This window comes from Simochromis diagramma, unplaced genomic scaffold, assembly GCF_900408965.1.
Source record: "Simochromis diagramma unplaced genomic scaffold, fSimDia1.1 OVJJ01000510.1, whole genome shotgun sequence".
In the NCBI taxonomy this organism is placed as follows: Eukaryota; Metazoa; Chordata; class Actinopteri; order Cichliformes; family Cichlidae; genus Simochromis; species Simochromis diagramma.
This window is the reverse complement of record NW_024387326.1, coordinates 1898491-1910955: the sequence shown is the minus strand read 5'-3', so window position 1 is coordinate 1910955 and position 12465 is coordinate 1898491. Positions and strand designations below refer to the sequence as shown.

General features: G+C 41.4%; 1 protein-coding gene across 1 annotated transcript in view; it reads right to left on the bottom strand.

Moving 5' to 3' along the window:
• Positions 1-920: 920 nt before the first annotated feature.
• The window catches only part of grin2aa (glutamate receptor, ionotropic, N-methyl D-aspartate 2A, a), a 159442-nt gene continuing 147897 nt past the window's right edge, over positions 921-12465 (bottom strand). The window contains exons 12-15 of the mRNA XM_040005926.1: positions 11926-12015; positions 11115-11212; positions 8181-8419; positions 921-6464 (exon numbers count right to left, since the gene is read on the bottom strand). Coding sequence (XP_039861860.1) covers positions 4533-6464; positions 8181-8419; positions 11115-11212; positions 11926-12015 — 2359 coding nt within the window. The 3' untranslated portion in view covers positions 921-4532. The remainder of the gene's footprint in view (positions 6465-8180; positions 8420-11114; positions 11213-11925; positions 12016-12465) is intronic.

Below are 12465 nucleotides of genomic sequence, written 5' to 3'. Positions count from 1 at the left end.
CAGTTTATATGTTTATATGGATGCAATGAATGTCTGCTTAACCATGACTGGTCAGTAGTAATTGGAAGCTGTACTAAACTCTTATCTCATGTTTGCACAATTGTTTGCAAACACCATCTTACAGAGATTACATAGAAATTAGCATGCTGTCATTTGTATACTCAAATTTTAGTATTAGCGCAAATTGCTATTCTTTATTAACCGATAAGTGAAACTACTGCTAAAAATCAAGAATTACGAAATGAATACGAGACTTTCTAAAGATGTAAAAACACAGGTGGCAGGTGCACAGAGGAAGTAATTAATGATGGACATTGTAGGCAGCAACCCTTATTCCTGACATTCTTGATAAAAAAATAAAAAAAATCATATATTTGTAACCCAGCATGCACCGCCTTTGTTTATCTAACAGAAGTAGAGGTAATACCATTAGCTGTGAAAGGAATGGCTTTAGTGTAGAATCAGTTGTTATCTTCAACTGACAAAAGAGGTTACTTCCATATAAGGTGAGGAAGACGCAAAGCCTGTTGTGCTTACCGGGAATTTTGACAGGACAACAAACCTTGTGAATGGTGAAATTTTATTCTAGTCGCTCTACAGAGAGAGAGAGAGAGAGAAAGAAAGAAAGAGAGAGATAAACAGTGCCACTGTACAGAAGAGCTCTTGTGAAATTCACACAAAAAATATTGTTTTTACTCTTTATCATTTATAATTCTCCATGATGATGTATTTCAGTATGAATTTACAAGCGATGTATACAGGTGTCATTTCTAAATATATTCAAAATAGTTCCCTAAAAGTCTTTGAGGAAGTATGTTTTTTTTTCTTTAAAAAAAAATGAAAGAAAAGAAAGAAAAGCTATATTCTTACAGCAAACCATAAAGAAAGAGGTCTTGTATCTTTGGAGGGATAGCAGACTCAAAGTTGAGGGTTGCTTTTTTTTTTTTTCTTCTTCTTCTTCTATCTTCATTACAGTTGAAGTCCTGACTACACATGAAGGAGAGGGAAGAGAGAAGCAGAGCTGGTGATACAGTAATTCTCACCTGCCATTGGAGGAAGAGCACAGATGTCCCACCAAAATAAGCCAAGCCCTGACCCGTGACCAACCACTCTACTAGCCAAAAACATGGCCTGATAATGACCAGCCAGCCAAATGAGAAAGTTGCACTGGGGTCAGGTCTTTAACCTCTCCCCCGAAACAGCAGCAGCATCTTCATTGTGTTAAACACAGATAATTTTTTTTCCTCTCAAATATGTATATACTCATCACACCTGGTTACAACGCATTAGTGATCATAACATCATAACAAAAATATCAAACGAAGAAAAGAAACAAAACATTAAAGTTGTTACATCTGGGGTTGCATGCCATCACCTCATTAGTTATCATTAAATGTAATTAAAATACATTTTTGCCATTAAAAATAGCAGGGTTGTCATCACAAGGGTGTGTCTGAGAGTGTGTGTGTGTGTGTGCGTGTTTCTTTGTGTATGTTTGAACAGAAAACATCATCAGTTTACATGACAGTTCTGTAAAAGTAGAACAAACGAACAAATTGCGATGAGTTCATAAAACGCAAGGGTGCCATTTGATATTTTTCTTTTTTTTTTTTACATGTGCATATTGTTCACTTGTCAGCTCACACAAGCAGCATGTGGAGATAAATATGATAGTAATAAATATGTAGATAAGATGCAAAAAAAAAAAAAGAGAGAGAGAGAAAAGGACAAATCTTGCTCTTCAGTCAACACTGGGTAAGCTGATTGGGAAGCTAGGGGAAGATTGACTGCGGTATTCCAAGAGTACAAAAAGGGCGATATGACAGTGGTTAAAAATGGAGCTTCAATCGAAACACAGTGGCTAATGCAGTCAACTGCCATTCAAAGTCATGGAGAGGAGGAACTATAAGGGTAGCGTTTCAGATTTTGGATGTTTAAGAAACATCCTTCGTTCTGTGAAGGGTGCTCAGCTTAGTGTGAAGTGGAGCTGCATACAGCACATCCCACACACTGGGAAAACAATCTAAGCCCCCCTCTCACCCCACCCCTACCGCTGTCCCTTCACTCCCTCCTTCGTTTCCTCTTCTATCTTTGCTTGGGTTGCATGAGCTCAGGCAGAGAGCTGAACTGGAAGACCTTGGACTGGTAAACATCAAAAAGAGAAAAGTTTGATTCTGCCTTATGGCCGCTTCTTCTTCGTCTTTTTTTTCCCCTTCTTTTTTTTTCCTACAAAAAAACAAAACAAAAAGAAATTCTGCGGCACATCCTACAGCTCTTGCTACTGTTATTAACGCCCCCCTAAAACATACAGAATCATCCTGAGGTATATTATTTGAAGCAATTTTGGCTTTTGTAAATCTAATCAATCAAGCAAATCAGTCAGTTAAGATTGTTACATGACTTTTTTCTTTAGACAGTACATTTTATAAAGCATGATGCTACCAAGGAAAAAAAAATCTATGCGTGTGCAAGTCTTTTTCAGTTTAGTGTTGTCAAAGAAAAAAAAGGAATAAATGAAAAAAAATACACAATCAGATTAGAAAACAAATGTTCTGGTTAAAAACTTCAAGCTTACCCAAGTTCTGCCATGCGCGCACACACGACTTATTCCATGCCAATGGATGGATACGTAATTGATGACCACATAACACCCATCCCATCCTGCATCCCTCCCAAACAACGCTTCGAAGGTAAACAAGGGATCCGTCCCAAGCAGTCTTCACATCCTCAAAAGCCCTCGTTTGTTGTAGATCAACAGTTCCACACAAAGTTAAATCATCGAAAATTCTGAACGTAATCCCAAGCTAAAATGCAGAGGCTGGACGAACCAACCAAAGTTCAATTTTTAGTACAGAAAATGATTCAGATTAGCTCTATAGACATCAAACACTCCAGCGATGTCATATTGATGGAGAAAGGGAAGAAGGAAAGATGAAAGAAGGAAGGAATCATTGGTGTTTTTCATAGCTAATACCCTGTTTCTCAGTGGCGTGGATAATAAAATAATAATTAATAAAAAAAACTCACACATTATTGCCCACCAAAAACAAGATGATGGTGGTGGAAACAGCTGCGCTTAACCTTTTTTATTTTGTTTATCTCCTCTTTGCTCTCTTCCCTTCCACCTTTACCTCAATCATGACAGATTTACTAAGTAAGAGGGTAGAGGATCACCACGTGATGGTGCACACAGCCATCCACCGCATCCGGCAAGACGCAGCTACTTTCAGAAAAATGTAAAATATGTCTTAGAGTGTATATGTGTATTTTCTCTTCTCCGACACAGAATGAAATCAACACATGCAAAATAATCTGCTACTCATGAAGGTATTTTTCAGTAAGCTTTGTTGTTTTTTCTTTTAGGTTTTTTTTTTTTCAAAAGCAAATGTGGGAGGTTTAAACTAATGGCTATTGTGCTACCAAATAAGCAAACACTAAAATCCTACATAGGGGGATCCGGATGCCAGAATCCCTAAGAAATCTTATAGTTCAAGAGAATAAAAGCAATACTTGCAATTATTGTTTGTTTTTTTGTGCAGAGCCACAAATGAAATTCCCATCAAGTGCCTTAGGTTTCCCTGCTCGTCTGTCCTTTTCTATCAGTCATTTTGTCAGCATGCCTTTTATCTGTCAGTCTGTAAACAATATTCATTAAAAGCACCTGCATCGCTCTCAGCTTCTCATCACTGTCGCGTCCCTCAGCGTGGGCTGAACATACAAAGTTGTATTCTGAACAAGAACACGCTATCAAACAGCCACAAACTATTTGATGCTCCACTATGTGCCAGTTAGCCAATCACTTCCTTCCTCACTCTCTCTCTCCTCTTCCACTGCCAGGTGTCTTAGTGCCCATATTTGTCAGCATAACAAGCAGCAGACCGTTGGACTAGCTCTCTGTGACGCCCCTGCCCTCCTGGGATGCCTCCATGTCTGGCCTGCCCATCTGGTCTTTCTGTCAAGCCTTTTCTCTTCAGCTGGTGAGCTCTAAGGTTGACAGTGAAGGTGGAAAGGAACATGGTGAGAAGGAAGGTGGACAGTGGCTAAAGAGCTTCCTCTCGCTTCCTTTAATTCCACTGTCATATAATTCCTCTCATCCTCCTCACCACCTCCTTGCACATTTGAATGCCAAATCAACTGATTCCTTTCTGAAAGCTATTGCAGGGAGCCCTGTGTTACTCTAACGTATACGGTACCATATTGGTTCCACTTATGGGGCTATGTCGTTTTCTACTCCTAAAAACCTAGGGATTAATGATTACCCTCCTCTTTACACAAGGATACCTTATGGCAGAGTGCTGGCCCTATAGCTGTCTCACTGGTACATGGGAGAGAATGGATAGAAATGGTGATATCAAGAGAGTAGTAGTAATACCGTCATACCCAAGTGGGCACAAGTTCGTTTGGATTACAATGTTGAAGAGAAGAAATCGTAGTGTGGCTATGGCATCCCTTATTGGATAACATAGTTGATAAATTATAATACAAACCCAGAGAGGAGTAAGAAGGAGAGAACACATTATTTCTTATATCAACTAAACATCTGACTCCAGACTGGGAATTTTTTTATACACCCGTCTATTGCTGAACTGGGCTGAGTTTAGGACGCCACGTGGGGCTGGGTATGCACTAGTCTTATTGGCTGAGTAAGGCATCGCATGCTCTTTATTGTACATGTCATTAGCTATCCGCCCGTCCCGTGAGCAAAATGAAGTGGTGGATTTAACAGAAGAGCGGAGATTGTTCGCATCGTTGCGTGTATTGATGGGAGCCACTGAAAGCTGTTGGTAAATATCAGAGGAGCTACGCCCATGGACCAGTCTGCTGCTGGTGTCATCCCTCAGCGAATGACTGAGAAAAGGGTTTTCCGAGCCATGGGCCGGGTACAGGGACTTGCTCCTCTTGCTCTCCTCTAGGTTGTGGTTAAACAGCATGGACTTGGACCCAGTGCCAAAGAGTCTGCCAGAGTAGGGACGCATACCAAAGAGGTTCGCATAGTGCGAGTCAGACGTGGAGTCCAAGAAGCGATCCTTCTCCTTGAGGCTGACACTGCGTGCCGGTCGGCCCAGATCTACATCTTTGGGCTTTTCAAGCATGATGTTGTCAAAGGAGTGCTGACGACTCAGCCTCAAGCGATTTCTTTTTTGGACATGCGGCCCATCTGTCTGTGGCCAGTACAGACCAAACATTTCATCCGGTTGCTGCTGCTGTTGGTGATGCATGGTAGGGCTGACCAAAGGGTCTGCAAGGAGCTGGTCCTCACTAATGTCATACAGGTTGGCCGTGTGGAGGCACGCTTCACACCGATTATAAGGTGAACGTGTGCCCGAAGCTGAGGCAGAACCAGTAGAGGAGTACGGCCCTGCAGGTGGGTAACTAGCAGTCACTTTGGATAAGCAGGAACGGCAGTGTGTCTGTTTGTAGCGATCAATGGATTCATGCGGGGACAGGTTTTTCTCTTTTAGGTTGTAGTGTTTTGAGTAGGCTGGATCTGGTAGAAGATCTGAGTCTGTATGATGCAAAGGCGAGGAGTTCAGATGAATAATGGGCTGCTCACACTTCCTATAGTTGTCACTGTGGTCGGAGTAGATTTCGGGGTATTCCAAATCGTCCGCAGCAAGACCACGGCTCTCACGGTAGTGAATGGGGTCTGAGTGGAGGCTCAGCTCCCGGTCTGAGTCGATAGTGTAGATTTTCTCTCCTCCTCCTCCTCTCCCAGTTTGGTTGGTTCCGCCGCTGACCTGCTTAGTCTTTAAGTAGGACAGCTCCACCTCACTGCAATCCCTTGGGTATTTTGGCGTCACCGATCTTTTTTTTAAGTTGTCCTTGGGCTTCAGGTGCTTGTTGTTTTCTGGGTCCTTGTAGGAGGCTGCTCTACTAGAACAGTCTGAAATGTCAGAATGGGCTGCATCTTCAGGGAGGTACCGCTGCGTCTTCATTGACATTCGTGGGTCTGGCATCAGCATGTCAGGCATCGGCGAGGGCCCGGGTGGTACTGAGCGAACCGTGTCCACCGACTTCTTCCACAGTGTGCGTTGCGGTTTTGCGTTAGTCTGGACTGCGTCAGCACTTACTGCTACCTCCACTGTGTTGGGATTGGCATCATTCAGGGTCAAAGGATGCTGACCTCCCTGGAAGATATAGTTGTTAAGATGATCTTTGTGGCGGTTAGCGAGATAGGACTGCAGGTCGCCAGCATCCCCGTAGATCATATCTTTGGGGGCATAGCTTCGGTTGTCAGCGTAGATGAAGTTCCCCTTCTCTGCCATCATGTCCATGATCATAGGACCAGCTGAGTGCATGAACTCTCGTTTGGGCGAGTTCATGCGGGAGCCACCCAGGTTAGACATGTTGGTCATCTGTTTGGCCGACTTAATGAGCTTCAGCATTTTGTCCTGGGGGCTAAAGTCCAGGTCTGTCTTTTTCTTCATGTCAATGTGAACTCCATGGATGCAACTCCAGATTCCCTGCATAGACATACATGGATGAAGAAGAAGGAAGGGAGAGGTGAAAAAGGAAGGAGAAATTAAAAGGGCGGGAGAGATTCAATGGAATGAGATGCACAGAATCCAATGCAAAATTAGTCACCCACTGTAACCATGTAATTGTAACGCAAGTACAGTTTGAAAGCATATTCAGTTTATCTTTCTTTCATTATAAAACACATTTGGGGTTTTTTCTAAACAAAATAAAAAATTAGAAATATTACATTAAAAATTCTCTAATAGCATCTGTCAACAATAAGGGGACACACACATTCACAAATTCTTTAACTCTCAGCAGTCCAAATCAGTGAGATGCTGAAAATTCATTAATGAGGTTAGATTTCTAATATCTCCAAAATCTCTCTTAGAAGTATTCACAATGTGACATAAGCGTCATGTAAGCAAAGCAGTAAACAACAAAAGCTACTATCAGTTTGACTTTTGAACCTTAAGACAAACTATTGAATGAGCAAGTATTGAGTAAACAACGGCTGACAGTTAAATGTCTAAAACAGCCAAAGAGCTGTTTATAAAAGAACAAAAAATCCTTTCACCACTGTGACAACTTACTAGTTCACAAATTCATTCTCAGAAAACATTTATCATGTCCCGAAATCAAACAACCTTTTGGTTCAATACACACTTTGCAAAGCTTATCGTGACAAAACGGGCAATTAAGGTTGTATTTTGTTTTAAATTACTATTGAGAATAGCTTTGAAGTAACTAGTGCACGAACATCACTCTTAACTTTCACATACACAGCTTTAAAATGAGAGCAAAGAAACGTGCTGCTTTTAGAGATACACGTCTCCATTGTATGTTCATATACACAATAAGGGACAATGCTGACCTTTTAGCAAAATTAGAGAAAATACATTGATTTGGCATGAGCTGCCATCATTTTACCCCCCCCCCCCCAAAAGACATGTTGCAATTAGGATCTATTAGGATCTATCTTGTCGATATTCAGGTCCGCCTCGTGATCCCTCCCCCCCCGCGCTCCTGCCTCTCATCCTCCTTTGTATTGCTGTCCCTCCTTTCCCTTGTTTAACTCAGTTTCTTAGCTTATCAGCTTTCTTTCCCTGCCCATATGTGTGCATGTTTGCTCTTTTCTTTTATTCCGCTGACAGAAAATAGAACTAAGAGAGAGCTGTCTAACCCCAATAATACATTATTAGCCCGCGAGTCTAGCTGCAGTCTTCACTGCAGCTCATCGCCTTGGACACATCCGCTGTTAACCCTCTAAGCTGCTACTTTTTCACCAAAAGCACCTCTTTTGTCTGTTTGTTTTTCAAGCAACTTAAACTAAAGATCACATGAAACAGCAAAAGCTGTTTTTAACCCTATGGTGCGCAGCTATAGAACAAACCACCATGCTAGTAGATGGCTGTAATGCAGAAGTATGTAAAGTGAGAGATGGACGACACAGTAACAGTAGTGATCATGAAGTTCATTCAAGTTGTGCTTCGGCTAAAAGTGGATGGCTGTTTTGCAATTAGGGTTAGTGAATCAGCAGCAGTAATATATCAGAGTCAAAATCATCGCTTCAGTAGAGGGACTTTTTGGGGGATAAAATGATTTAACCAAAAATTTACTTTCCAGCTGACTCCTGCAGTGGAAATGCAAAAAGCTCCTCAACGATTCATAGAGAATTTCATTTTTATGCAACCTAAATACTTACAAAAATGGGTGCTTACCCGACTGATGCTGAAAAGAAGACCCGGTGTGCCGGAGCAGACCCCAGTGAAGCAGTATCTAAGCCTCCAGTAGAAGAGATGCTCAGAGACAAAGGTAATGAGGGAAAGCCCCATGGCTGTGGCCAGCATGTAGAAGACCCCTGCCATGTTGTCAATATCCAGCTGACTGGACATCACCTCATTCTTCTCATTGTGGCAAATTCCTGTGAGCCACTGGGCTTCTAGTTCCTCCATTTCACCTGAAAGGAAAACAACAAATCCTTTACCAAATAGCTCAAAAACATAATGGCATACATGACTTCCATGTTTAGACAAGTCAGAAATTTACTGTTAACTTAAAAGCTGCTGCAAATTTATTTTAGGCCAATGGTGAGATCCTTGATACAGACAGAAACTGAGGATTGTACGGCGTGCAGTATTGCCATGCTCTGCAAACCACTTTGCAACCCACTACTTCAACAACTGCACTTTCCTATTCTGTGTTGCACATAATCAATGTCATACTTGGTGTTCTGCGCTGGGACCTCACTGTAGCCCACACTCCTAATTTTCCTACAACAGAGTCACAGAGTACAGCCAAATATAAATTCTTGCAGTTAAAAATAATCATTTTCTTTTGACTAGTGGTCCTGAATGAACTCTAATTGAGTATAAAGAATGTAGATACTGCATTTCTACCCTAGAAAAGCAATCTATAAATTCAATGGCTGGTAGCACCTTTATATTCTGTCACTTGTCACTGGGCTTACCGTCTCCTCTATGTTGGCCAACAGGGCAAAGATATGTTTCTTAAATGTGGATAAAAAAAGGTACAAAGGAATAAAGACCTTATCTTTCCTCATTTCTTACTCTATGTTCCTTTCCCTCTGTTCCCCCTCTTTTTCCGGCTTCCTCTGTGACATTTGGCGCGTGGCTAATCCAATCGGTGTCATTCAGGGCCGGATAACTAAGGCTGCTAGTGGGAAAGACAAATATCATGGTGGTGTTCAGCTAGATGTCTTTGGGGTGCAGACTCAATAAGACATCATTAGCCTGTTGGTACAATTGAAGAACATTTATCTCATGTCAGACTTGCAAATACATGACTAGACGTAGCCATGCTACCTTTTAAATGAAATTATGGCATGCCGAGAACTGGCTTCAAAAGCAAATTAAGGTGAATGACATCTTTATCAACAGGTGACTTTGTCTCCACTTTTTGTTTAATCTATTCAAGGGAAAAGCTGCTGCTCATGCTGTTGCTTTTTCTCCAGAGGGGAAACTATTGCTGAAATTCAGATTTTGTTCTCGTTTCAGTAGTCACACGGCTCAAGCTATAGTCTGGTGTTCAGTCGGTTGGAACACAGGAACACAAGTCCCTACAAGTCGGGTTTAAAAAACATGTAGCATGGAGCAGCTCAGACTTTATGTGTCAGTCCAGTTCAGCAGATTCCTTCAAAATTTGTATCTATGTTTTACAATAAGCCTACCTCATAAATCAAAAATAAACCATTCCCGAACGTGACTTGATGATATGAAATGCAATGAGAAATGCATATGTTCAGCACTGTGCTTTATGTAGAATGGGGAAAAAATGGTAAGAGCACAAGTGTGGAGAACTTGCATACCACTGCCAAACAGGTGCTGCTAAGACAACAGGACGTTACAGTTTTCTAATTATATGTATTTTATGTGAACATTTGTTGTTGTTTTTAAAAACCACTACACGAAGTGTGGCACTGGTTTCCAGGCCACCTCCTTTTTTGTCTCTTTTCCTTCTTCACCTCCCTTCCCTCTCTACTTTTCTCCAGATTAATCTTCTCTTTGTCTCTTCCTTGCCCATGAAATGCCATATGCTTTCCGCCCACATTCTGTCTATCTGATCATGTAGCATCTGCCGAGACAACAAGTCACTGTCATCTATCAAGTACCTGCCCTTCTGTCACTTCCCATCTCTACTAGACACACTTGCTTTCCTTGTCTTGCTCTTATCCCATGCCCTGTGCCTCATCCTCTTTTCTTTTTTTTACCTCTCTCTGACCTCCGTGCACGCTGCCTCTTTTCTGACGCTGTCATCACTATTTCATTCATTTCTCCTTCCTCTTGTTACACAAACTTTCATTTTAGGTCTTTGTCTCGTGCCATTTCCTTTTATCCCTCTCACTTGCTCTGTTCACCTTTATCTTTATCTTTTTGGCATTTGTCTTTCTCTTTGTGTGTGTGTTTGTGGGTGGGTGGGGGTGCACGACATCTAGTTTAAACCAGAAGCTATTAACATGGTGCAAAGAAGTATGAAGAGATTGGACTGCAAAGAAGTATTAATTATCAGGAGAAGATAAGGCAAAACAAAAACACAGAGCCTGATTTCTATCAAAATTATCCAGCTATGGAAACATGATGGAGTGTGGCCTGCATGCTCAGAAGCCCTGATAAGATTCAGTTAGAGGGGATTATTGTGACACCAATGTTCATTTAATCAACTTCAGTGCACTTACTGTGAGTGGCTGTGAACGCTCGCATCAGCAAAACGCTTTCGATGTAAAATGTAAATGAATCTTGTCACTAAGAGCTCTGGCTGTCTCGCGTTCGCGCTGGTTTGCAGTAAGAAATTTGTTTAAGTAAAAACTTTTGAGGCAACTGTAATAAAGGAATCTGGTAATTCAGATAGAGTACATACACGCACACACATCTGGTGCTGGAGAGAGGAATACATTAGAATAACTTACACACTCTGCCCTCTGTTTAGAGCAGCCTTTGTCTCCAGAATAACATCAAAGGACTATTTATACTTCACTGCCTTCCCTTTGTGTTGTCAGGCACAGACAAGGCAGCAGAGATGTTTGCATGTGAGTGTGTGGTGGCTGAATTACATGACTGGCAGTGTAACCTTTTGCCTTTGTGGGTAGTGTCATGCACTTTGAATTTGTATGAGAGTGCTGTGTATGTGTTTCTCACCATCGCCGATAATTGCTAGGATAGCCAGGTCCACCTGTCGTTTCCAGTAGGAACCTTTTTGTAGAGCAATCCCATACCCGGTGGTAGCAAAGATGTACCTGAAATACACATGCACACATACACAAATATAGCGTATAGCGTAACTCTAATTACAAATGTCTTCAATAACATACAGTGCTGTGCAACCCCTCATTTTGCTAGTAAAATGGGAAATGGGTGCAGCAATTATTGAAACAGGGCAAAAAAGAGTTTGTACAATTCTAATAATCTTCAAAGTCAACATTTGGTAGGACCACCTTTATTCTTCAACACAGCCTGACCTCTCTTAGGCAACTTTCTTGCTATTTCTTTAAGTTGTCTTCAGGAATAGTTCTTCAGGCTTCTTGAAGGTCAAAGTTCCTCTTTGGATGTTGACTTCCTTTTCTTCTGTTCTCTGTCAGCATGATCCCACATTATGTTCCACTGTTTTCTCCTCCCCGTCTGCTTTACTGCATTGGTAGTGTCTTTGGGATCATTATCATGTTGCATAACATGGAAAGTGAGGTCATACTTTCCAACAAGATCAACAAAATTTTGCACTCCCCTCTAAAGACAATTATTTGTGTACATGTTTAATTGTGACACCACTCTATTAAGCTACAAAGAAAGTTTTCTAAATTAAGAGACAGAGGATAGAGTCAGCCACTACCGCTAATGTTTAGCTTAAGCTAATATGAGGCTTCAGTTTAGTAAGTAACATGCTTTTAATGAGTAATCATGATTACTCATTGAAGGATTACTCTACAAATAACTGAATTATAGCGATAGTTACCCGCTACCAATGGTCACCAGCTTACATCCCTCATCTCTACCGGCCATGTAGTTCAGCACTGCAGCGTCATAGATGAAGGCATCCAGCTTGCTGTGGGGCGAGAGAGAGAAAACAAAACAAAACAAAAACAAAAAAACAGGCAAAAAACAGACAAATAAAGGGAAATGGTAAGATGTTTAGCCTTTTTTTAAAGCGAGTCAGTGAGAAGTGAAGAGATGTAAAAGAAAACAGAAGATGGGCTTTTTTGTTTTTTTTAAAGAACGTGTTGCTTGCAGATCAATTTTAAAGTGTTAAATCATCTCCAATAGGACTGCAACCCAAGCATAACCAAACACACAGAGGACACAGCGGGGAGTGGTGGCGGTTCAATACACCACGCTTCACTGATGATAGGACCTTGGAGGCGCCTGGACGACCTAAACAAACTTTAGACAGACTCAAACATTTACACTGTCTCGCTTCTCACACTCGCACACACAAGGACTCATAAATAAGTGGGCTGCAAAGTGGAAAGTTGAAGCTCCCGCACTTCAACTGACA